We start from the raw sequence: 26,920 nt of genomic DNA, 5'->3' as shown, positions 1-26,920 counted from the left end.
ATTCAACGGAGATTGTTAGCATTGCTATGAGACGTAGGGAAATGTTGGACCATCTTCATAGTCTCTCCCCCACACCCCACGTTTGTAACTGTAAAGGGCTGGCTTTCCCAAACGAGAGGGCGTCAGGCATCGCCATGGAGGGCCCTGGCAGGGACACCGTCTCTGTAGCAACCGAGTGCTGGTGAGCCGGCTTCTATCAGGAGTGCATCTAAAAACTCCCACAAGGTTTTGAAATGGGGAGCCAAAGGGGAGCCTATTTCAAATTAATTCGTCCTGTTTTATGTGATAAAAAAAATTCAGCCAGGCTCCTCTGAGACAATCCGCTTCCTTGTGTCATTGTTGGAACCGCGCGTTTAACGGAGAAGTGACATCTCCTTGCCCTTCTGCGTCCTGTGCTCTCTATCGCATTGTGGGTGGGGTCTGGCTGCTGGATCCCCAGCAGCAGAAAGTCTGTGAAGTGACCAGTTCTGTCTCGGACGTCACCTGATAGCACTGACCCTGATTGATTTCTTATAGTTTGAATTTTAGTACACTAGATTATATTTTTTATGTGCTGGGCAGTTGGGTTTCTAAGTTAATCATGTCGTGACGTTTTTAGGTAAAGGGGCCCTGTGTGTTGCAATAACTGGTTGGGGGGAATGGACTTGGAGTCAGGGCTACACTGGAGGAAAAGGAAACCTACCCGGAGTTTGGCCACTGTCACTGAGGGAAACACAACGCGAATAATCTCCAGTCTTGCTTCTAACATCTACGCCAGATAGTGAAAAATTTAAAAACAGAATTTTTGTTACCAGATTTTTAAAAGAGATGTTTACCTAAAATTGATATACAAGAAATAAAAATAAAGTCGGCTTTTGTATCGAATGTAGTTGGAGAGACTGCTGCTCCCACAGGAACAATAAGAAAAATCCAAACAAACTGCAAATTCATTTTTGTGAACCTGTCCAAAAAGTGAGGTACTTAAGTGACAAAAGGGCCAATTCATCCAAAATGAGTAAAAATCTCAAATCTATATATATTTACAAGACAGCTTCAAAATACCTGAAGCAAAAGCTGATAGACTGAAAGGAGAAATAACAGAAGTAAACGATTGCTGTTGAGTATTTCGACATTCTTCCTTCAACAACTTACAGAACAAGGAGACAAAACAGTTACCAAGACACAGAGGACCCGAACAGCCATTTACCGGTTTAGCTTTTCTAGAACCCGCAGCCCGACACGCACAGAACACGCATGTACAAGAACACAGAGCACAGACCAGGAGAGACCTTATCCTGCGCTGTGAAAACCTCAGGAGACTGAGAAGAACTGAGATCATGCAAAGCAAGTTTTCTAACCATATTAGAAATAAATTGAAAATTAACAAGAAAGCTATCTGAAAATTTTTGAAATATTTGGAAACTAAGCTAAATCACTCAGTCCAAGAGAAAGTGACAAGGAAAGCAGAAATGTTTGGAATAGACTGAAAATGTATCTACAGTGTGACAAACTCTGGAAATGTCTAAAATGATGCTTAGATATGGATATTGATACAATATTGGGGCAATGATGTAAATAAGAGGGGACTGTTGAAAAACCGTGGGTCAGCTTTCTGAACCCGGTAATGCACAAGCTGGGCCTTGAGCAATGAGGGGGCGCAGTCAGGCGGGTGTCTGTGCCTGATAAGACCTGCGGGGTGGAGTGGACGGAACAGCATCGCGGAAGGTGTGGGATGAGCGGAAACGTGGGCCTGACCCTGCACTACAATGAGCTGCATCAGGGTGACGGTTAATGATGCGAGAAAAGATTCCTTCCAAGGGGACCACGGGCAAGAAGAACGGAGCCTGGGATTGGAGGCTCCAGTGGCCCCTAAATAAATGCCCAGCAAGGAAAACAGAAGATGAGTGGTTGGGAAACAAGAAAAATAGGAATAGAATTACATCATCACAGAGAAAAGAGCACCAGCTTCTCTCTGGGCTTTGCTGGCATCTCCCCAACCCATCTTCAGAGAGGGGAGGCTCCACCAGCCAGCATTTTCCCATTCCTTTATTCCAGTCTTCATTTCTTTTCTGAAACTAACACCTTTTTCCAATTTTAAATGTTAGTTATTTAAACGCCAATATTTCCTGAAATATTTGTCAGGGTTTTTTTCTCTCTAACGGGACATCGGTTACCTCTATACCAATGGCTGGAAAAGTAAATGGTTTTCATTAAACCCCCTTCCCCTGGACAACGCCCTCCCCTGGACTGAGGCTCAGCTTAAGAACCTTCAGTGCAAGAGAGATCCGTCTGAAAATAGGAGCCAGCGAAAGGAGGCCTGGACAGCGGAGGCCCCTGTTCAATGGTGGCCGTGATAATGAGAACCTGCCTACAGCTTCCTCCCAGCTAGAAAAAGAAAGGGAACCTGCATTTAAATGTTTTCAGCTCTTCAATTAAAAAAAAAAATCAGTATACCTTCCAGATGTAAGTTTCAACAGGAGCACACAGAAGACTCCCCCTTTCCAGGTAACCTGGCTCTGGCACCTGCTCCTACTGGGCTCTTCTCCTTCAGACATTGCAATTGTCCTTAAACTAAAAAGTAGCAAATAATATGACTCTACTAAGGATAAATACTCTCCCCTCCTGGTTTATCAGATGCTCCATCTGCTACTTCAGACTGTTGGCTCGTACTCACCTGAGATTTAACTAAAACCCCGAGATGTCCACATCAGCTTCGACACAGACTCTTCCAAATGCCTTTTCCTTTGAGCCTGAATTGGAAACGCTGCATTATCTCTTTCATTTCAGCCCACACCTTTCTAGCCTTTTGTGGATTCTATGTTGTGAGGCATACTAGCTATTTCCATAGCTTTCTGGTACCCACAGAAGTAATTGCCACACTGTATTTATTGTCACTCCCTCTGAAGTGACTGAGTGTCTGGGGACGTCAGGCACTTGGCTCCCTGTGGGGGCTACAGACAGAAGTGAAGTGGCCTCTGACCTCCCCAGGTCCCCAATATAAGGTCGCACAGTGGGTCATGCGATCAGAATTGGTCCCTGTGCGGGACCTGGGGGTGGTGCAGGGGCCACAGGGCCTTGATGCATCAGGACAGGCTTCCTGGAGGAAGCGGTTTTCTACTGGTTCCCTGTTAATCACTGTGGTGCTGCTCTGGTGATGGATTCCCGTGACCAGCGCCAGGGACACCACCCCAATCAGTGCTTCTCCTTGAGGGCCTCAGACCAGCAGCATCACAGGGCGGGGACCTGCCCGAAAGGAAGGGGCTCAGGCCTGCTACACTGGAACAGGAGGATTCACAAACTTGTGTTTTCATATCTCCGCCAGGGGATCATGGTGGCACGAACATGTGAGCACAGCTGGTGTGGACAATTCCAACCCTTTCATCAGTATCAATGAGGGTCACCCATTCCCAGAAGTGGGGAGACGGGGGGACACCCAAGGTGACATGAGGGTACTGATGGGGAAGACCAGCCCTGCCGTCGTCCTGACCTTGCCATAAAGATTCCTGGTTCACAGGATATACCTCAGCGGACTGAGTGAAAGCAGGTGAGTGCCCGGCCCAGCACTCACAGCAGCTCCCTGTGGCAACACAGGGAATGACAACGCCTGGCAGTGATGACTGAATGGTGACAAAGCCAGGGGAGGGCCTCAGGACGCTACGCAGATGGGCAGTGGGAAGAGAAAACAGAAACGTCCCCTCTGGGTGAGGAGAGAGCCAACCATCTTCCAGAACCTGAAAGGCTGGCTGTTCCTGGATCCATCAGAACGTGAATTTTTTTACTTTTCTATCCAAAGAGAAATAACTGGCAAGAAGATTTGAATTCAGACCAAAATGTCCCAAGAATGGAAAAAGCTGAGGGTGGGAAGCTGGCTGTGAGGTGTGACCACCTGTTGCGCAATTTTCCAACTGGAGGTGCCCCTGCACGTGGCCACCACTCACACTGTCCATGTCGTGGACACAACCACACTGTCCATGTCCTGGACATGACCACTGAAAGGAGGACATGCTCAGAGTCTGCAAGTAGTCACTGCTCCAAATTCACACACACATGCCCTGTGCCCCCCTCCACATGTGTTCACAACCGACGGAGTAAACTTGTCAACACACTAACTGTGCCCGTATTTATTCACTTATCTAGCCCAAGCCTTAGACGTTGCCAGAATAGCATCATTTTAAAATCATCTATTTCCTGTTCATTTTCTCCTGCATGATGGAGTATTTGTTCTGTGCTGAAATGAGGTAAGTGCATTTTTTTAAAACCTGGGAAAGGCCTGGGATTGGGTTTCTATGAGATTAAATTTCAATGCTCACAGAACTACATCAGAGCAATTAAAAACAAGCGTGTTAAATATCGCCTTCCCCTGATGGAGACGGGCCTTAGTGGACACACGCTGTATCTGTAACCAGGGACACTGTCCCCGATTGCTCTCCTTCTGCTCCATCTGCACACCTGCAGAGCAGCATCCTTGGGAGGCCACACATGGTTATTTAAATGATAATGAACAGCAAGAAGGGGCTCACCAGGGGCAGGCGGTGAGCCGACTCACACACCAGGTTCAGAGACACAGGGAACACACGGGAACTATTTAGGCCACAAGAAAGTAGGCAACACCCACTGGAAGCAGTGTGACGGGGACCGTTGTCAGGTGGCCTCCATTGGACTGACTCTCCCAAGAGCTTCTGTGCCAGGACCCTGCAGTCCCCAGAATTAAACAACAGCAGTGAAGTTTTGGTGACATGACATGTCTTCTCCGTGCGTTCCTTGAGAGCAAGGACCCTGCCCACTCATCTACACCCAGGGCTCGGAAAACGTGGCTTACACAGGTCACCATGTTGTACCTGCGATGATTGTTTGTCCTATGGACTCCCTCGACTTCAAGTAACCAGAAGAGGTTGCTATTTTATACTTTTTAGCTTGCCATTTCTTTGCTGTGATCCTTTTTAAAATATATATTTTTATTGATTTTTAGAGAGAGAGAAGAAGGGAGAGGGTGAGAGAGAAACATCAATGTGAGAGAGAAACATCGATCAGCTGCCGCCTGCACGACCCCTACTGGGGATTGAGCCTGCAACCTGGGCATGTGCCCTGACCGGGAATCAAACCGGCAACCTTTCCATGCAAAGATGACACCTAATCAACAGAGTCACACCGACCAGGGCTGCTGTGATGCTTTTTAAAACTATAACAGAGCTGCATATTGTATTTTCCCCAGAAAGCCACAGTGGTACCTTCCATCTCACATGCTCTTCCTATGGTGACATTGACATTCTTCCCGCTGAGTGGTGGTGTCGGTGCCCCTCCCCTTGAAACTGGAGAAACTTCTGCAATTGCCTTGACCATTGCAATACGGTGGAAGCGATCATAAGTGAGCGGGTCATAAAATGTCATGCCCACCTGCCCTGCCCTGTGGGTGCGCAGAGCCTTGGAACCCAGCCACTGGGCCCTAACAGAGTCCACAAGCCATGTGGAAATGCACCATGTCCATCCAGGCAACAGCCAGCATTACCTGCCACACCTGGAGTGAAGGAGTCCTCGGGTAAGTCCAAGTCACTCCAACTCTCCAAGCCAGGGCACAGCAGGGGACAGGGACAACTTGTGCATGCTGAGCCTTGTCCCAGTAACGGGTCTGTGGAAACAATAAATGGTTACTTGTTTCCAGTCACTGAGTTTGGGGAGGTTTGTTCTGTAGCAGCAGATAACTGAAACAGGCAGAGAAGTGGACAGGAAGCACTTTCAGAGAAAGTGATCCCTAGATGAACACACCTGCGTAATCGTCCCCTAGGTCACGAAATGAAACACTGCCAGCATCCTATGGGCCCCTCCAGACACCTCCAAGTGACAACACCCCAAAGGCAATCACTCTCCTGATTGCCAACACTGGGGATCAATTGGGATTATTTTAAACTCTGGATTAATGAAATAATCTAACAGGTACTCTTTTGTGATGAATTTCTCCAGCATTCTTTGTGCAGTTAATCCAGACTGTTGCCCACAGCTGTGGTCCACTCGCTTCCACGGCTGAGTGCTGTTCTACTTTACGGACATACGGTTCTTCCTCTGCTGTACTGTTGGTGGATATTTGGGGTTGAAACCATAATACTGCTATTAATATTCTCATGCATGTCTCTTAGTGTATGCAGTCATCATTTTCTTGGAACTTATACCTAGAAGTGGAAATTCTGGGTCATAGAATATACAAATATTCATATTTTATTTAAAATACCAAACTATCTTCCAACATGACTACCAATAAGTCCTCTCATCAACAGTGTATAAACTCCTTATTTTTAAAATTTTTATTATGTTTTACATTCTTATTGAATTTATTGGGGTGACATTGGTTAATAAAGTTAAATAGGTTTCAGGTGCCCAGTTGTTCAGCACATCGTCTGCACTCTGCACAGTGTGTCGGCTGCCCCAGGCCAAGCCTCCTTCCATCGTCACTGATCCCCCCCTTTACCCTCTCCCCTCCTCTGGCCGGTCACCCACAACAGTGTATAAACTCCTTAAATGGAGCCCTTCTGCTGGGCGACCCTAACGTGCACTTTCCTGGTGCCCGATGCAGTGGACACCTTTTTTATGCTAGTTACGCATTTGTACACTTTCTCTTGTCAGTTGCTCGTTCAAGCTTTTGGCAATGTTTTCATTGGGTGGTCTTACCTTTTTGTTATGTTTGTAGGAGTTTCTTGCCTATCCTATAAGACACTTGTCAGTTGCCAGCTGCTGTAGAAGAAGGCTAGAATAATCTGTGGCCGTGATGGAGGGACCACGGGCAGCCTGGCGTTTCAGGAAGGGGAGTCAGGGGTGGCTGCCCGTGGGGTTTTCATACCTGAGATAAAGCAATTTAGGGAGAACCTTTAAATACAATTATCTGACAAAGACTTGGAAAATTTCATGATAAAAGAGTTGGGATTGGCACCACCCCTGCACAAGACAGGGCTGAAGAGAGTCTTCACAAAATAAACAGGTTTCATGTGAGCCCTTACACATTATTTTCTTTGAATCTAAACTCATCTCAGAAATAGCACAATTAGTATTTTTCCTATTTTATGTGTGGAAATTGAAATTCAGAGGACTAAATGAATTGCATAATGCCATACAGCCTTGTTCAATAGCAAAATAATTTAGATCTAAACAAGGCTAGGTTAGGGTTAGATTTCAACAAGTTTAGATTTAAGCAAGGCTCTGTCCTTGCAAGACGTGCCTCTATATATACCTACTATGTTCCAGGCTCTGTGGTCAGCACTGAAGCTGCAAAGGCAAGATGTAGATCTTGTCCTGCAGGGACCTGAAGTTTAGGGACAGAGACCACCCAGTGGGAGAAGTGAACAGTGTCATAGTGCCCAGTTGAGAGGCCATATATCCCAGATATTTATGAGGAAGTGACGAATCTTGAAGGACACACAGAAGTTAGCCAGGCGAAGCTGGCTGGGGGCGTTAGAGACTTCAGGCAGAAGGTACGGTCAGGGAGGCCTGGGAGCACGTCACACTTGGGCAACTGCTGCCAGTTCCGCATGTTGCTGCGCTGGGCTGTGCGTGAGGAGCGGGTATGAACACAGAGGTAAACAGTGTGCCCTCAGTTGGAAATTTGAACTTTGTTCTAAAGGTTTCAAGGCGCTGAAAGAGGAATGTAAGTAGGCGGAAGGACTCAGATTAACCAGAGTTTGAGACTTAGCTCTTCTGCTTATTAGCTGTGGGACTGTAGTCAAGTGACTAAATATTTTGAGCCCCAGTTGCTTCATAGGTAAAAGTGGAGATAACATTCAATTTGCAGGCATTTAGGGGGACTAAGAAAAATAAAAAACACTAGTGTATCCCGAACAGGTAAGTACTGCATGTGGAGGCCCAATTAGAAGTAAGGAGAGTTCCCTACACATATTCTAAGAGCCATTTGCATTTTAGACTGACAGAAGGTCTGTAAGCCTGGTTTCCCGGAATTACCACATTTATGTTCTTTCTCACAGGCCAGCCCTCCAGATCTCTATATTGAAAGATTTAATATAGCTCTTGGACAGTGTATGGGAGCATTGCAGAGCACTGTGCCTCTTTTCATTTATATGGTAAGTTAGAGCTTGGTTTACTGGTCTAAGCATCAAGAGCAAAGCATGTTCTGTTTTTCTTTTGCTATATGTTATGGTGGAAATGGAAATTAATCTATTTTAGGAATGTTTGAAAGTGTTGCCATAGAAGAATTATTTACCCCTTTTCTGTTTTAAAGTTCCATAAATAATATTGCTATATACACAATTAGGCATGAATATCAGCAGTTATCCGTTGAGCATTTATTTTACTTCTGCCATATGGAAGATATTGTGCTTCGAAAATAAAGATGTATAAGAAAGATTTCTTGTCCTCAGAAAAAGAATTAAGATGTGTATATAAAAATGTGAAATATGATAAATGCCAAGTAAGTCATTTCATAAAAAAATGGAATGATAAAATTTACTTGCGTTCTGATGATTTCTTCCACTTGGAGAATTATGCCTCGAGTATAATTTGTGGTCTGTTGACTTTGTCGATTAGTCCCTCTTCCCTTTAAATATATCAAGTTGCAGAATCTTAATGTCAGTGTTCCTGTCAAGTGGAGGGGCTCGTTATCCCAGTGGAGTGAAGCCGTCATCCCAGTTCCTCTTTGCTTATTAGATTAGGGACTGGGGTGTGTAGGTTGATCCTGTATTCTATAGCGTAGAGATTGCTGTATGTCTTATACCCATCTTCAAAATGATTTACTTATGCTCCATAAGATATACTTCACTGAAAAAAAAACCAAAACAACTAGAAAAAAGCCATACAAAACGGAACACTGGGAGAAATTTCCATTATCACCAGGGGCCATTATTTAAGTAATTTATGGAAGATACTTACAGTTGAAAAATACGCAGTTAAAAATAATGACGTGTTATGTTATTTTAGAGAAAAATCGTTCCCAAGAGACATTATGTGGAAAAGTAAGATGCAGAGCAGGGTATAATATTTCTCCATTAGCAAGTGTGTTTTCTTCTGGAAAAAAGCATATCCACATATGCGAGCAAGCTTTTAGGAAGAATATACAGAAGTTTTCCCAGTGTAGGGTGGGACCTTTTGGAACGGGACAGAGGGCCTGCAGTGGGACAGTTCTTTTTATTGTATAACCTTTTGCATGGTTTTAATTTTTAACCATGTACATGTTATTTTCATAATTTTTTAAAGAGAAAAAAAAAAGTTATGTTAAGAATTAAGAGAATCAGCAACTTGTTAACATTCCTCTTTGCGTTTTCCGTTCCTGTACATTGAGTTAACATTTAAACATGAACAAATTCAATTGTTTTGACTTATCAGTAATTCTAATCAGGATGCTTCTGGCTGCCAGAAACAGAAGACCAGATTCAAAGCGATTTAAGTAAATAAGGGAAAGCATTAGCTCTTACAGCAAAATCCAGATATAAGGCAGTCTCCAGTTTGGCCGAATCTGTGGTCTAACAGTGCTGCCAAGGACTCGGGTTTTCGTCTCTGCTGTGTACATCTGATTCACCTGTTCTCCGCACAATGCTGAGACGACTGTCAGATACTTTTCATTCAAGCCTAGCTTTCTCTCAGCCTTACGGGGCTGCCGTGGTCACGCGTCTCCCTTTGAACCAGGCTCTCTCTCAGGGAATACCACACGCTGAGTGACTTACACTAAGCGCTGGAGTGGAGTGTATGTTGGGGCCCAGCCAGTGCACATTCGCCTCCTGCTTTCAGCCTAGATCATGGATAAATGGGAACTTTTCTTAGTGATACCCGGTGTTGCCTTTAGATGATCCAGTATTTTTAAAGGGCACATTAAGTGCCTCACACAGTGGGTTCTGCGTGTCTGTCCATCATCCCTCTCTAGGTCATGCCAGGTATCTCCCCCTTGTTCTTTTGGAGGTGTGTGGTTCATGGCATTTTATCTTTATGTACTTTTAACCCCATGCTGGAAAGACATGTAAATAGGATGGGGCTTTCTTTTGTTGCTTGGTGCTGGGTTTTTATGTTTTGATTGATGCTTTTATGAATTGTTTCCTAAAATAATTTATTTTTAGTGTTTCAGTTTTAGACTAATCATTTCCTCTAATTGATTCACTGAAGAATAATTTATTTCCCTTTTCAGAATAAGTTTTACATTGAAACGAAGCTTAACAGAGACTTAAAAGATGACCTTATAAAGCTGTTTACGGAACGTTGCAGAAAAGCACATTTACAGCCTACTGCGTGAGTAATTCACCTTGCTGGGGTGAGAGAACACCAGCAGTGATGTGCATAGTTTTTGGTCAGCGAGCACTGGCACATAAACCCCATGTTGGCGTCTTCTGAATCATGCAGCAGAAGGTGTTGAAGCCCAGTTCTGTAGAGGGGGCCTGAGGAGTTGAAGGTGTGACTTGGAGGTCGCCTCGTGAGCTGGGAGCTGCTCAGCCACGTGCCCGGACAGTGCCTGATACTTGCTGCCTTTCCCTCCTCTGACAATGGGGGACATAGCAAGTGAGGGGTGTGCCCCTAACTTTGTCACTGGTAACTCTAGGAGGAGCCCAGTGTGATATCTTTGAAGCCGGAGCACAGAATCCTCTCTGATGTTTACTCTTTGATGCAAAAACACTTCCCCTCTGGCTCTGGCATTTATTAACTGCATCTCAGGGCAGTTTCTTACCCTCTGGTCCTGTTTTCTCTTCTGTGAATTGGGATTAGTAAAATGTTTAACGTGGTTATTATGTAGATTAGTAAGTAAGCGGAGCATAGTGCCAAATTCAGTTTTTCCTTTCCCCCCATTCCCAGGCTCCTGCCCCCTTACAGTAGGCGGCATCTTATACCTTTCCTAAAGGAATACACCTCTCCAAGTGAAATTTAGGAGTCCCCTACAACCTAATGTGTCAGCAGTCATTAAAAGCTCATATTTTATGCAGTAAATCATCAAGTCATGTTTTGGATTTGCAGTAATTTTTGCTTTTCTAATAGTCATAGTTTCTACCACAATGAACTTTTACTAGAATTTACAAAAGAATTGTTGTAAGCTTGACCACAAACTCTTTCATTTTTGAGTGTAAATAAAGGGAAGGAATATTAAACATTGGGCCAATTTATTTTAGAAAGGCAGGGTTTTCAAGTAATACTGTAGATGAAGATAATATATTTCATTATGTCCTCAAGAGATTCCAGAATCATCCTGGAGATCTAGAATCTTGGGAGTATGGCCTTTTTAAAGAAAGGCTTTCCAGATGCTTACAGATGTCTTTAAAAATGATCTTGTGAGGTATCCCAACTATTAATTATAACCACTTAAGTATTATCTCTGATGTCGACATTGTCTTTGTTTTCATTGTAAAAGAAAATATAGCATTTTGGAGTTTTTCCTGTTAAAATTCTTTAGACCAGTGCTGTCATTTGGTAGAAAAGCATATTTACTATGTAAATATGTTTTTATATTTGTCAGTAATTTGGAAATCAATTTTATTGGGCGTATGCAAAGAAAATATTCAGAGAGAATCCAGATTTAGTGAGAGAACATAAACGGATTACTTCTTCCTTTCGTTTATTATAGAATCTGATTTTTAATAAACAGTACACTTAAAGGTGGATATATCTTTTCTTTTTCAAGTAAACTGAAAAGGCCCTTAAGCTTTTGTAAGTTGGATAAAACTGAACTTATGAGATATTTGTTAAGCAGTTACCAGGCACTGTGACTATTCTGTAACTGCCAGTTTGTACTTCATAGTCTCTCCCCCTTTCCACCCGGCCTCCCCCAGCTACCCTCCCATCTGGCAACCTTCAGTCGGACTTACTGGAGGTCAAGACAATTGGTCAAAAGTAGGGAGAGGGAATAATAGAGTATGGGTTTCGAGTGCCTGTTGATATTAGAGAGAACCTTGAGTTGGAAGAGACTCTCTTAGAACCTAAAATTTAGAATTTCAGTTTTAAACATTATATTTTTAAAGTATTTTCTGGAGTGCTCAAATTAGCATTTGTCTCCTTAAAATTTCTCTATGCTATTTATAATTGTAACTACCTACTGATGATAAAATCCAAAGGATAAACTTGAACAATGCACTTTTAGCTTTCATGTAAATTCAAGTGTAACTCACAGTGTATGTTTGAAACTGTAAAGTCATTGTTGGCCAAGTGAGATGGCGTTTCCATTTTTAAAAAGACACCGACAGAAGAAAACAGCCTGTCCAATTTGACAAGCCAAGTTATGCCAAGTTTATGGGGTATTTTGGTTAATAAATTTCAGATCTTTGAGAGAGAAATTAAAAATGAACTGTTTTGAGTCAGTAGTATCTATTGTACCCACTAAATGGAATTTGTTTGTTGAAAGAGACATGGACAGATGAAAACAGCCTGTCCAATTTGACAAGCCTAGCATACAGTAAAATTATGCCAAGTTTTATGGAGTATTTTGGTTAGTAAATTGCGGGTCTTTGAGAGAGAAATTAAAAATGAGCTGCTTTGCCCGGCCAGGCGTGGCTCAGCGGTTGAGCATCGACCTAGGATCTCGGAGATCGGGGTTCGATTCCCGGTCAGGGCACAGGCCCGGGTTGTGGGCTAGGCAGCCAGTCAATGACTCTCTCTCATCATTGATGTTTCTCTCTTTCTCCCCCTCCTTTCCTCTCTCTGAAATCAATAAAGATATGTTTAAAAAAAAAATTTTAAAAAAAAGAACTGTTTTGAGTCAGTAGTATCTGTTGTACCCACTAAATAATGGAATTTATTTGTATTTGTTAATGATGTTATCTAGAGAAATTATTTCTATCCATTTAAAAATGTTCTGATAAAGTTTTTGTTCGGCAGTAGATAACCTAAAAGAAAGCTGGCTCCGTTGTCAGGTTCAGTCAGGGTCCTGCAGCTCCCAGTCATGGGAGTGAGAAGGGGGAGCGAGCATGGTCTCCCTGCTGTTACCCTGAGTAAGAGAAAACACACATACAGCTGTAGCATTTGGGAAAGTCACATTGACTCAGAAAGTCAGCCTGCCTCTGACTGCGGCTACTGACATTACCAATAACATGTCTTTCAGGGAAATCCCAAGAGCCTCAAATACAGTGACCTGGGGGAGAGAGAAATGGCTGAGAGAATTAGAGACCATTTTTCCCCCGAATGTAAGTCTTTTGAGTCATGAGCATAACGGGAAGCACTTCTGGCTCCCTAAGTACCAGGAACACCATTGCTTTTAGGAAGCTGTCCTTGTTTTCAGAGCCGCCGGGACTGAGTCGTTTCCATTAGTATGTCCGAAGCCTGTATGTGTTTACTGCTGGACTGAGCTCCGTTGCACCGGGTTTAAAGGCAGCCTTCAGTGAATCAGTTCTTGGGCTGTCCTCTTGGGGTGCTTTTTTCTTGCACTTGTTTACCCTTCTATCTTTGGGAGAAATAGTAATAGAAAGAAACACCAGTAAATGTTGCATCATTTTTATGTCCCAGTTTTTCTTCTTTTTTCAGCTTTACTTTTAGAAGCCCAGTCAACACATTTCAGGTCACACCTCCAACTATGGCAGATATCGTGCAAGGCCTGTATACTCTCAGACCAGGTAAACTGTACATCATTCCTTTGGGGTTGGACTGTTTGTTTGTGGTGGCTCCAGCCCTACCCAAGAAACAGTGTTTCTCTGTGTGTTTTCTGAGCCCTAATGGTATTTGGGTTGGTTATGGCAAAAAAAATTGAGTAGATACTCATCATTGTGAAATGTAAGCTCAGGACTCAGGTGGAATTCTCTCTATTCTAGTGAAAACCAACTTGTTTAGGAAACACACAAAAGAGTTTGTAGGAGACACTTCTGGTAAAACTGACTCTCGCGCCTGGCATTAATCTTTGTCTTTTTGGTTGCGGAGCCTCCTTCATTCTGCCCACACTGCGGGTGCTGTGCACAGGCGCACACGCTCGGGACGCGCTCACGATGCCGTCTTCTCAGGCTTGTTGAATAACTTGCAAGCAGTCCGCTGGGGGTCTCAGAACGTATCCCCCTCGGGAAAGGGGGACTACTTTAATAACCTTTTTGTGAAATTCTTTTGTCATTTGAAGATGGAGTGAAATAAAACCTGATCTAAATTGCTTAACACAATACCTGATAATATAATAAGCTTACTAACCTTAAGGTATTACTGTACACTTGGGCCCAGTGGTTATTTTATGTTAATTGGTGGCTTGATTGTTTGCTAAATTTAAAAGATCCGTCAGAATTTAACTTGCTAAAAATGGAAATTTGGTGAAAACTGTAGTAGGAGTAGAGTGTGATGTAAATGCTTCTTTCTCAGGCTACTTTAAACAGTGGCTTCAGTATTCAGATTCAGTGTTACTTAAATTTGGTCGGGTCTCGCTCTATTCATAAAATTTAAACAAATTATCTGTGTAAAGTAATTATTTATATAAAGTAGCAAAATATTTTATTTCATGTTTCCAATAAGCTGATGTTTCTCTTTTTGTAGTTTCTCAGAATTTTGAATTTCATTTTACTAAATGTGATGAAATGGCTCATGGATTTTGCTTTTAGTGGTAGGTTATGAATGATTTATTTTATTTTATTTTGGAAGGCATCCAAGTGCAGTTTGACAAATTTCTAAATTCTGCCTCCCAAGTAGGCAGCTTTATCATAAAAGCTCTGGCTTTTATCATAAATAACGAATTGCAGACTAAAAGTAATCAGGGGAGAAACACTCAGAGATACGTGTTCATCTAAATGCTGTTGTTCTAAGGTTGAGCTCTTAGGTAGGATTCGTGCTACTTGTGAAGAGTCTGTATTTACGAATTGTCCTTTTGCAAAGGCAAACCTTTTGTAACCATTGGCATTTTCTGAGATACTGTTAAACGTATTTTGACATTTACACATCTCACCCATTGTGTTCCTGGTTTGTTAAAGCAGTTTTATTCACCTGAAAGGTTAAGGTTAAAATATTTTAAACCTTGAATTTTAAATGTAAAAGTTTCTTTTATTGCAGTGAATCTCACGTGCTGATCTTTGTATAGTGAATGCATCTGAATCAGCCAAGAAGGTTTTCTAAACTCTAGATTCCTGGGCCCTAATCCTTGGAGATCCTGATGACTTAACATTTTAAGTGTGTTTTCATTTGGTCTTTAGAAACTCAGCTTGAAAATAGTTGCCCTTCATTTAATACACGTTTTTTGTTTCTTTATCTTTATTTTAATCACTGCTTGGAGTTCCATGAAACGGCAGGTCTGGTTGGCGGCTCACACCGATTGGTTGTGGTCCCCGGAGCACTGTTCCGAGGCTCTTTCCGCACCCTGTTTGAGCTGAGCGAGGTGGAGGGACACGATTGAGGGCATTTTGCCATGAGTTTGTTCAGGGCTGAGTGAGGTGGCCCTTGTGTCATTTTCAGTCCTTATTTTTTTTTTTTGCCATTTCTAACTTGGCTGTTCTCCTGTTGATTTTTTTTTTTTTTTTAACTTACCAATGACCCAGCATTGCACAGCATTAGCGTAAATTTTTTCAAATTTATAATTATATTTACCTAAGATTACAGTTTTTAAATTGAGCTCACTGGAATAAATAGAGCATTGACATTTTATGGTTTTTGATATGCGCAGCTAAGATGTTTTCAGAGAGTGAAAATTTGAAAGGGCCAGATTAATAGGCTCCAAAAGGGCAGCAGTGCTCACAGGCAGGGCCCCGGCAGGGAGGCGGGCGCTGGTTCCCTCACGCCCCTGCCACAGGTGGGCGTTCGTTACAGTTGCAGGTCGGTGAGCGGGGGGGAGATTGTGTTTATTTTAGCCTGAGTTTGCATAAATATTAACAAGGCTTTTATTCTGTTTTTCTTATAAATTATTCAGTCCTGTCTTTCACTTATCTGGTCTTAGTGATTTGTAAAAATGCTTTATAATAAAGATACTAATTCACCTTTGATGCAAATATTTCCTTCCCTCATATTTAGAATTTTTGATAAGGCCCATTTAAAAATCTCTAGAGATTTTCATTAAATTTTGTTATATCGGTAAAATGTAAAGACATCTGTTTTCTTTACACTGTAAATTCTTTTTAGAAAGGAAATTTAACCTCTTATATCTTCTTTATCAGAATAAAATTGCACTTAAGTTTGGTTTAATATATATTTAATTTAATTTGTCTATATGATTTTCTTAAAGAATCTTTTCCTTCCCTCACAGAGTGGGTTCAGATGGCTCCAACTCTGTTTTCTAAATTTATTCCAAACATTCTCCCTCCGGCGGTGGAATCTGAACTTTCTGAATATGCTGCTCAAGATCAGAAACTTCAGAGAGAACTTATACAGAATGGTCTTATGAGGCAAGTTTTATTTTCTTTTGTGACAAAATATGTCCAGTTTGTGGAAAGGAAGGCACCTGGCTCCTCATTTGGCACAGTTGTGACCACAGTAGTAGGCGGATCATTGACTCACTTTTCTTGCTGGGACTGGGGAGAGACATTCACTTCCATAGATTCTGAGGCCAAATTAAGTGTCAGGATATTGGTCTTGACCAAGATCACTGGTACCAAGTCTCTAGTTTCAGCACAGGTTAAGAAGTAAAACAGCTGACTGGTTGGCCCATGGGTTGGCTTTCCCCCCGTTTTTTCCTGGTGGCACCTCTGTGCGTATGGCAGTGGGGCACTGAGTAATCAGTCCACTGGCCACTTGCCCCGCTCACCATCAGGTCCCACTGGAAAGGCTCCGTGACGCTCAGGGGGTAGACAGGCCTGGCTTTCTTGCAGCAAGTGAGGGAGGGAAAGGCCATGGGAAATGGGAGCACGCAGACAGCTAGTTCTTCTCTGATGTCCAGTGGTCACGTGTTTCCTGACATGAGCTGTAATGTCCCTAACAGCAGGATTATTTTTATACACAGAATGAGGCCATTTCATGCCATAGTAGTTTTACTTAATCATTTTTGAAGAACTAATGTATTTGTGTGGTTCAAAAATGAAAATGATATACATTGAAAATAAAAAATATACACTGAGAAGTTTTTTCCTCACCTGCCTTTCCATCTACTCCCACCCCGTTAGGTAATAAATTTTTAAGTTTCTTGTGATTCCTTCCAGTGTTTTTCTTAATATATAGATACAAGCAAATACAATGTATTTTCTTATTTTTATTCAACTCTTACACATCCTATCGTGTAGATCTACTACACCTTGTTTAACCAGTCCCCAGTAGATGGCAACTGGATTATTTCCAATCTTTTACTATTACCCAGACTGCTGCAGTCAATAGCCTTGTCCGTGCGTAATTCTATACCTGCTGCAGGTATATCTGGAGAGTAAAGTCCCATAAGTGGGATTGCTGGGTCAAGAGTAAATGCAGTTGTAATTTTGACTAATATTGCCCAATTGCCCTCCATAGGGGATTGTGTCATCTTGCATGTGCGCAGCAGAGTCTGAACGTACCTGTTCTCCGTGGCCTTCCATGCAGAGTCTGTTGTTAAACCTTTGTATTTTGCCACTCTAGCAGGTGAAACATAATTACTCAGAGTTGGTTTAATTTGCATTTCTTGTTATGAGTGAGGCAGAGCCTATTTTCACGTTCGTATATTTCTTTTTCTGTAAACTGCCTGTTCATACCCTGGACTCATTTTTCTATTGGTGGTCAGTGTTTTTTTTAATCTTAGTTTCTAGGTGCTCTTTCTGTAGGATAGAGATTGATGCTTTGCCTGAGAGAAGACAGTTATTTTTTTTCCAGTTTGTTTTTTGACTTTACTTTTGGTGTTGGTTTTTCTTTTTAATTTTAAGTCATGTAGAAGTTTTTATTTTTGTATAACTAACTTTGTCAGGTGTTTTTCTGGCTTTTTAATTTGAATTATAGTTAAAAGTGTTTCCTTAAAACTTTAAAAAATACATGTAGAATAATCTGAGTATACTTTTTATGTTTCCCCCCTATAAATGTAGGAGAAAAATCACCATAAATTTGAAGTCTTTTATGCTTTTATTCATGTTTTATTTGAATGTTTGCTTTTAATTTAGAGATGAACTTATTGGTGTCTTTAGAAAACAAACAGCCTTCTGAAAACTTTTTATTTCTATGATGCAGTTGAGGAAGTTAGCTCGTGTGGATTTCTCTGAACACCTTGAATTCACCTTTCCTAGCAGTGTGGGCAACTTTTTAAACACCTCCAGAGACATTCCCTAACCCTAATTTTGGAATTGGAATAAGACAGCAGGATGCAGGACTGCTTGGTGCTGTATAGTAGCTCTTATGTAAAATTTGCTTGGGGTGAGTGACTGACTCCATAAATAGCTTCATGTAACATTGCCCTGGTACATGGACTAACATGGACTGTTCTGCCAAGGCCGACACATTCAGGGTTTGGGTATAAATTGGATTTTTTGTTTCTCTTAGTGGAATTCTTTCGTATGCCTTCTGCCTGAAATTTAAAACGTTAGTATTCCAAGAGGTGATAACATTAAAATGTTTTATTTTACAAACTGAATTGGGCATTTCTAGAATTAAGTTGGCAGTTTATTATACATTTACTGTGAAGATTAAGGTCTGCCTCATAAGTTATTCTGATAAGTGCTTAGCACAGAGAAGGCCCTTCCCAAGCTGACATTCTTGGACTCGCTCGCCCCACTGCTGAGCTGGCCCATCCCGAGCAGAAAGGATGCGCAGCACCATCCACGCAGCCGCTGGGAGAAAGTCAGCCTGTGCTTCCGGCCCTCGTTCCACGTTCTGCCCGGCCAGCTTGATGCCTTCCTTGATCAGTATTTGGCTAGAATTGTTTTAGAAGAAATGGTGTCCACTGATGCAAAAATAAAAATAAAAATTGGGAATATAGTACAGGCTGTCTAACAAGAATTCTATTACTGGCTGTTCTGACATGAGCAGTCATTTTATGGCTTATGCCTAACCAACCATATGATTCCTTTCAGCTTTGCAAACTGTTTTTTCATTTAAGATTATGTTCCACTTACACGATGTACGGAGTCCTGAGTAGGCAGTTCACAGCTTTAATGTGGACGGCACAGAGTAAGTCTTTGAAGTATTTTGAAATCGTGTGAATGTTGTCAAATATATCCTCTTTTGCATTTAATGGACGCATCCTCATTTGAGCTGAGTTTATGCAAAATATCTTCAGGTGCATGGAAATACAATGTGGACTTATTTCAAAGCTACAATTAACATCTAAGCTAAGAGTGACATCTTCCTTTTTCTGTTACCTGCATAATTGAATTGCTTATTGTCAGGGAAGGCAGGTTGGAGTTCGGTGTTGTCAGACTGCATTATGGAAGATGAGCTCATCTGGAAACTTCTAGCGTGCATGCCCTGAGGCGGAACATCTCATTCCAACCAGCCTGGGGTCCTCTTCAAAGCGAGTGCCAGAGAGCTTTCAAGGGCAAATGAAATGTTCTTTCTGAGGAATTGGTGCCTGGGTTTCTGAACCCAAATAGAACCTTGTAGGGCGGGGGTACTGTTGGTCTTCAGCTGAGGGGGTTCCTCTAGATCGGGGCTTTTCCCTTCAGCAGCAGGGCCTGGTTTGGAGCGCCGCTTGCAGCTTTCCCTGCCGCATTCGCCGGCTGATCTTTGGCAGCCTTCGCGTACGCCGTGTGCACGGCCGCTTCCTGTCTCCTGTCCTCACTTCTGTTTTTCTCCTGTTATTTTTGGCATCTTCAGTTATTTGGCATTTGGGGGTTGGGAATGCAGGTTGTCTGTAGAAGCTGAGGCTCCATATCTCAAATCCTACATTTTCCTTTTGATCAGTGCTAACTTGTTTCAGAATGTTCGGCGAATGCTGCTGTGATGATATCCTGTAAATAGTGATCGTGTAAGATGCTCAGCTGGCTTTGCGCAGGTGCAGTGTTCACAGTAGACATGTTCAAAAAGTGGCCTTAGAACTTCTGTTTCGAGTCCTTTAACTGTGTGAGGCCAGTTCATGCTAAAAGTTGAGCATGTTTTTCCCTTAAGTGCTCTGCCAAGAACAAACCCTTTCAAGGCCATTTGCTGTGTTCTCTCTCTGCGTCGTTAAGACTCCTCTCACCCAGCCCAGCAAGAGGCTTCTTTCCTCATCTTGAGCAAAACCAGAGAAATAAAGTGGGAAATTTTGGTCATCTGGAAGATTATTCAAAAGCAGAAAATAATTATTTGAGCTAGCATTTTAATCATCTGTAGAGGCCGTTTATGAATTTATTCACTAGTTTGTTAATTTAGCAAATACTTATTTTCTACTATGTGCTCGATACTGTTCTAGGTACTGGGGGAACAAGGGAGCAAAGTTCCTGTTTCTATGGAGCTTGTGCTTGAGTGTAGGGAGATAAATAATAAACATGTAAACAGTTTATTTCAAATAATAATAAGTGTTCTGAGGAAATGAAACTGTGTGTGGGATAGAGAACGGGTGACCAGGGCATTTTGAGGGGCTATTCCTGCTAACTTGGTAATGTCGTGCCTCCCGAGGAGAGGGCCTCCAGCCAGGGAGCTGGTGATCAGGAGATAGCCACCGGCCGACTAAGTGAAGAATGTTGCAGGCAGGGTTAAGTACGTACAGAAGTGCTAACGTGTCCAAGGGACGGAAAGAAAGCCAGAGTGGCTTGGGTGTAGTGACCAGAGGTAGATAGGATGGAGAGGCAGACGGAGCCGCATCTCACAGGACCAGGGAAATGAATTTGAACTGATTTGTAGTTGTAGTGGAAACCCAGTGAAAGGCTTTAATCAGAGGCATGAACTAATCTTATTTATGCTTTTACATAAGATCACTCTGGCTTTTGTCTGGACTAATAGTAAGACTCTTGCAGTTGTGTAGGGGAGGGATGACAGTATCTTGAATTGGGGTTTTCGCTGTGGAGTAGGTGAGGGGTGGTTTATTTTGGATTTTGTTTGGGGGTAAATGCTCCAGAGAGAGGGAAAGAGAGGAATCAAGGGTGAGCTAGGGCTCTGGTCTGAGGAATTGGGTGGATATTCATTTATTGAGTGAGACTGGGGAAGGAGTGGGGGTGGCGTGGAGTCAGCGGTATTCCTTCTGGCCATGGTACATTGGTGGTGTGTATAAATTATCCAGGTGGCAGTGGTCATGGGGCAGTTGATCTGTGTCTGAAGTGCAAGGGAGGAAATATCAGAGCAGGAGATAGAAGTCTGGGGCCCACTGGCGTGTGAATTTGAATTGATTTTTAACTGTAATGGAAATCCACGAAACCCACTCAAGTATTTCAAGTCACAGGACTGGTGTGATCACTGTTCTAGACAAAGGAGACTATACAAGGGAGAGAAAGGCGACCGAGGACAGAGTGTTGGCCAGATGAACAGGCTAGTGAGTTGGGCGTTACTACTCATGGTTCGGGCATTTTAGTCAGTTGTCTGAATTATTGTCTGGGAAACTAGAGACACAAAAATAGCATTTATGGGTAGCATAGGTCCTAATCAGACCTGTTCTCTCACCTCTAAAGTGGAACCAGGACTTCTTTGGTGTTTGAAGGTAAACTGGGTAATGTAGGGAAAGGTTTGTGTTCTTCTGCAAGAAGCGTGTTCACGTTCATTCTAAGGAGAGCCTGAGACTTTCAGAGCTTGAGCAGTTTTCCGTTTCTTAGGGTAAGATTTTAAGTTACGCTTCGTAGTTCAGACTTGGAGTTTGCCCTGGTGCAAGGTCACTAGGCACGTTGGCAGCAGAGCCCAGGGCAGTCTTCAAAGATAGACAGTCTGAGCTGTTTCTAGAACCTAGCGTAAACCGTCTTCATGGATAACCAACCCCTCCTTCATTTAATAGCTTTCTGTATTTAAAAGAACACCTTTTAGCTAAGAATATCAGTTTGTAAATGACTCAGTTACTGTGCAATCTAATGTCTGTTTCACAATTTAAGGCTGTTGGGTTAGCATGGAAATGCCTGCTGCACTTCCATCATCAGCTGTGCGGTTCATTTCTCCTGTTGGTATGTGGAGGTGTCAGTCAGCTCTGTTGACTCACTTTTCCTTTTTAATCCGCAGAGCTGCCCAGTCCTGGAAGAGAGCTGGAGATGAGTTGGCTTATAGTAAGTAACAAGGTTCCTTACCGTCTGTGGGGGTTGTGGTGTAGATAGCCACCGGCAGTGACCGTGCAGCAAGTATGATGATCCCCACAGTGTTCTTGATGGCGGGCTCATCGGGACTGTGTGTGATTGAGGACAGACTGTTCTGTGAGTTGGGGCCGATCTAAGGTCCAGTGGGTGGTGGTGGCTCTCAGGCAGTTGTCAGGATGCTGCCAGTGACTCAGTCTCAGTTCCTGATGACCTAGCCCCCTTTCACCTTTCACTCCACTCAAAACCACTTTTTAAAAAATCTCCTTTTTGGCGATTGGGAGAGGGGTAGGAATATGTGTTAAATAGGTTCCTACCATGATCCAGTGCCGTCTGCTATTCATACCTTTTCCTGTTTTGATGATTTTTTTCAGACAGCTCCTCAGCATGTGCGAGTTCCAGAGGCTACAGATAGTGAATGTGTTGAATGTACTTTCCTTCCTGCCACAAGGACACACTGGAGCTGCAGAGATTGTATTCCGAGCACAGTGGGTCCTGCACTCGGGCACTGTCACAAAGCTGTTCTTGGAAGAAGATGTCAGACTTCTTACTTTGATTTGTAATTTTAAAAAACAAAAAACTAACAAACAAAAAAACTGTCAGTTGCTGCTAGACTTGGGGATGATTTTGAAATGGGACAATCTTTTAATGAATCTCTCTATAGATTCCGTGAGGAACAGGCATCTTGAAAGGTGACCATTGCTAAGTGAAATCGGGCGGCCCAAACCAGCAGCTTCCTCCAAAAATATAGGAGCAGGAGAATTTTTTTAAGCACTGTTTTATTCATTTGTGGACTTGGCGCTCGGCATATTGGTTTCACACATCAAGATACCTTTTGCTTTAAAATCAAGCAGATCATTACAATACAGTATTTTTCACCCATAACTAAAAGAAGCCCCTTGAAAAGAGTTGGTCTTTGTTTAGCATTAGAAAGTCTCGTGAAAGGAAAATGCTAACTCTGCTTTTGCTCTACCTTTCCCCCCATTAGTCCACAACCTTTTTCTACTCTGTGCCTTGAGCTTTGTGCACTTCGCAACTCTGTGACCATGTCAAACTCACAAATGCCTCCTGGAAAAGCTTACGGTATCATGGACTAACCCGCCAAGATGCCACCAGATGTCAGGCATGGCTTCGGAGCAGGAATCTGAACGAGTGGGAGGACAGAACCTTGTTGCACATTCATGGTCAGCTTCCCCCCGCCTCACTGTGGCACATTCGTGTTAATGTTGGGGACCAACTCTTGTAGGACATTTCCATTCCCTCTATCACTTACATGACTCACCAGCTGCTGTAGTACCAGCATCACGCTAGTTCAGGCATCGCCAGGACTCCAGCAATAAAACTCCCCTCGTAAGGTTGAGAATCAGCCAACAGTGAAAGCTGGCTCCTGTGATGCTCTAGAAAGCAGATACGGTTTTTAAATCCAAATATAATCAGTGGTGTGGGATTCCTGATCCGTTTCATTTTAAATGGGTAAGATAAGTGCTTTTGAAAAAAGGCTGCAGTCTGCAGCTTCAGACATCGTATTGGAGTCAGAGAGAAGTAGCACTGCTGATCTGAGGCCCCCGCCCAACTGTGGCAAAGCTGTGTTTGGTTTTTCTACACCCACAGTACTAGTTAGTTCCTGTTTAGACTCTGAGGCTTATTCTAGTTGTTCTTTAAAGGCAAAGAAAAATAGAAAGATGTGGCAAATGAAAAATTTTTTCCTCAGTTCTGCTTGACTCTAAATTGAGTATTGTGCTCAAGCCTACTCGGCTATGTAGGACTGATATTTACCTCTTCAGAGAACTTGGAGCGAAAAGGAAGACATTAGAGATAGTCACACTTCTGATTTGCAGGTTTTTCATAAGAGTTGCCTCTGCCAATTCAGTTGTCCTTTTTTGGGGAGTGGAGGAGTGGGAGAGTTAGAAGTGTGATCTTGGGAGCAAGTCAGTCATCTACCGGAAGTCCTCTGTTTGTAAAATTATTCAGAGAAGTAAAAGTAAAGGTTGTCAGATTTATTTTTTTAAATACTTACCAACCAGAGTTGATAGATTTTGTGGAGGACTTGAGTTAGACTCTTTAACTCTGTGAGTATCTTGGATTGTATTGATAAACACTGAATTACTGTAAGAATATATACAGACTCTTACTATGCCCTGTATAGTTTGATTTGCTGCACCAGTAACATTCTAGTATCAAGGAAAATTCCATTTTACCGTGAAGGCCAAATTTTACTTTTCTCAATGGAATGCTTGCTGCAGGCTTATAAATAACACCTGCAACTAAAGTCTCTCCTGAGTAGTTTTAATAATATTTCTGCAAGGAATAAAATTGGAATTTTTAAAATCCAAATATAAAATGTGGGTGAGTTCTTCAGTAATTTAATAATTACCCAGATGCTTTTTCTGTGAGAGACCATTGTCTGGCCAACAGCAGAACTTTCCTTATGAAAGCATTGTATTACGATGTGAATTGGCATTAAAACCTTTGGATGTCTTTGCGTTATTAAGTTAATGGAGAAATATTTTATATTGTCTTCTTTTTATTATAATATATGTGTAAACAAAAAGTGGGCAGAGTAAAGTCTGCGAAATTTAGTTTCTCTAAAGTTTTGTGCGGTGACTGCGGCCAGCTCTGGGCCAGGCCGGTCCTGCAAAGCCAGGAGGGGAGGCCGCAGGGGGATCTGCGTGTCCTGGGGCCTGTGACTGTTGCTCCTCATTTCCACACCGAGGCACATGACAGGGTGAAGGACCCGCTTCTTTATCTCAAGCCTGAGTCGACCTTGCTTATTCCACTGGGATTCTTACCTAGTTAGTTTGCAGCATAAGAAGAAAGGAGGTTTGTCATCCATTTTGCTTTGATGAAACACTGTTTCCCAGAAAGTATTTTCTCATGTTTGCCTGTGTTCTTGCCAGTACAGTATGTAGCTTTTCCACCCCAGTTAAATACTGGCTCCTGTGGGGCCCGTGTCAGGAAACCGTGCATGCAGGTCAATTGTCTTGTTCGTCTGCACATGCGGCTGATTTGGCTAAATCGCCTGTGTCTGTGCAGACTGAATCTAGACCCTCCGAAAGGAAGCAGTCCAGTCACGTCAAAGTCACGGCACGTGAAAGTATAAACAATGGTTTTGAGAGATGGTGCTTATTTTAAATTTTGGCTTGGATCTTCAGTGACAGTGTCCTCGTACGCCCTGTTTTCACAGCTGCACCCTAGCCTAGCAACCGCGTTGTCTCCTGTGGGCGGAAAGGAAGCCCTGATGAGTTCTTTGTAGAATTAGTGAGGACACCACCCACCTGGATGCAGGAGCTGGGCGTCATTACATCGTACATTCTGTTCTGTCCCTTAATATAATAATAAAAAAAATCCTTTGAGCTAGAAAAATTAAGTAAAACCTGCTGTGGGTTAGAAGCAGGCGCTGGGCTCCTTCTCTAGCCCAGGACAGCACAGTTGCCCTTGGTCACGTACTACAAGGCTCGCCCAGGCACCTGGGTAGCAGGCACAGGGCTGCAGCGTCCCCTGCCCCAGGGCGGCCAGATGGGCGGCTTGGCCATGCTGGGTGTGCAGCAGGCAGGTTCCTGTGCGGGGCCAGTCCTTCTGGGACCCTGCCCTTGCAGAGCAGACGTGGGGTCACACTGACCTCCTGCTTCTTACAAGACTCAACGCAGGCGCAGGTGGGAAATGAGAGCTCTTGTAAGCGCCTTCAAAGGCCATAACTGTTTCTTTAGAACACGCCTTTATTTATTCCCATTTGCTTCCTGCGCCAGGCTTCTCCAGCAAACCCCCTTTCCTTTCTGTGACATAATAACAGAACTCATAACACATCAACATTTCTTCCTGGGAGACGGATGTCTACTTAGGCTTAAAATGACACTAATAACAAGCAGCCTTGAAGTGCAGCAGAGCCAAAGCCTGGCTGGATGCACGTCCTGTGGCCTGACGGAGCCACCAGGGATGGGCTGGGTCAGCAGCATGCAGGTGCCTGTGGTCTCACGTCGCGGCAAAGGAGGCGTTTGGCTTGAGTGGAGGAAGAGGATCGGGAAGCGGGAGTTTGGGTGGGGCCTGCGTGCTGCATCAGCGCGTCTAGTGCCACCGCCAGTGCCTCGGCCCCTGCAAGGGCCAGCGGGCTCCGGGGACTGGCTGAGTGTCCACAGCTGGGCCGCTGGGGTCATTCTTCCTGCCGCCGAGCAAAGGGTGTCTCGCAGCACGCTGGTGGGCGGTTGGCAGGCCTGTGGCCCCTGGGGTGTGCTCTCCACGTCCTGGAGGGAGTCACCAGCAACCAGCTTCCTTTGGGTCAGCAGCAGCAGACGGACCCTGCGCAAAGTGGCCAGCGCCTGGCCTTCCAGGACCCTCTCCTGTGCCCAGCAGCGTGCCGCTGACCTTGGTCTGTGCCCCTGAATCGCAGCGCTCAGTGCACAGCGCCTTCCTCTGCCACCCCGGGTCCTCCCGCAGCGCTTGCCCTGCACCCTTTCCCTGGGTGTGTGTGTGTGGCCGTTTCGGCCTCCTGTCCCCCTCCTGGATCTCCACGAGGTCATGGCCATTCCCAGCTGAGCTGCGCACTGGCGGCGCCCCGGCACCTCTGTAGCACATCCCACTGCGGCCGAGAGCGCCAGGCCCACACCAAGGCCACGCCGTGGCCGCCTCTGCTGGAGCCTTGCGAGCTCCGGCCCCGTCTGAGGACCGCAGGACCCCGCAACCGTGCGCTCCCGGCGGGGCGCTGGCGCACAAGTCCCCGCTCCTTCCGCGGCTTCGGGCGCCTGCGATCTGTTGCCCCCACTCCCACCCCTAGAAGGTCTTTCACCTGCTCCAGAGACTGGGTGGGCCAGAGCCTCATCTCCCACATTTTTCAGGGTCCTGCAACTGCTCTGTCCCTGGGGCCACCGCACCTGTGTCACCCACGAGGCTCTCCACTTCTTGCCCAACTCCGGGTCTTGCCTCACACCCCATCCCCTGCCTTTCTCCCTCACTCTTACTGCTCGAATCCAAGTGAGTCTAGAGGCTGTGCCCTGAATCTCGGCCCGCCCTTGCTCTTTCACAGG

At 43.9% G+C, this 26,920-nt stretch overlaps 1 protein-coding gene across 1 annotated transcript; it reads left to right on the top strand.

Annotated features, from left to right (window-relative positions):
- The first annotated feature begins 7,493 nt into the window (after nucleotides 1-7,493).
- On the top strand, nucleotides 7,494-22,610 carry LOC148091911 (CDK2-associated and cullin domain-containing protein 1-like). Its single transcript, XM_087822129.1, has 6 exons — nucleotides 7,494-7,526; nucleotides 7,944-8,039; nucleotides 10,091-10,191; nucleotides 13,402-13,490; nucleotides 21,835-21,878; nucleotides 22,277-22,610. The coding sequence occupies exons 1-6, from the start codon at nucleotides 7,494-7,496 to the stop codon at nucleotides 22,463-22,465; spliced, it is 552 nt and encodes a 183-aa protein (XP_087678255.1). The 3' UTR covers nucleotides 22,466-22,610.
- Nucleotides 22,611-26,920: the final 4,310 nt, after the last annotated feature.

This window comes from Miniopterus natalensis, chromosome 11 (assembly GCF_054644295.1).
Source record: "Miniopterus natalensis isolate mMinNat1 chromosome 11, mMinNat1.hap1, whole genome shotgun sequence".
NCBI lineage: Eukaryota > Metazoa > Chordata > Mammalia > Chiroptera > Miniopteridae > Miniopterus > Miniopterus natalensis.
Note: the sequence above shows the minus strand (reverse complement) of the source record. Positions and strands in the feature narration are given on the sequence as shown.

Bases quoted from the DNA above. Each gene is read 5' to 3' on its own strand.
- LOC148091911 (XM_087822129.1), top strand. From the start codon at position 7,494: ATGTTGCTGCGCTGGGCTGTGCGTGAGGAGCGG. The intron at 13,491-21,834 runs GTAAACTGTACA...TTTAATCCGCAG, and splicing joins CCTGTATACTCTCAGACCAG to AGCTGCCCAGTCCTGGAAGA. The intron at 21,879-22,276 runs GTAAGTAACAAG...GATTTTTTTCAG, and splicing joins TGGAGATGAGTTGGCTTATA to ACAGCTCCTCAGCATGTGCG.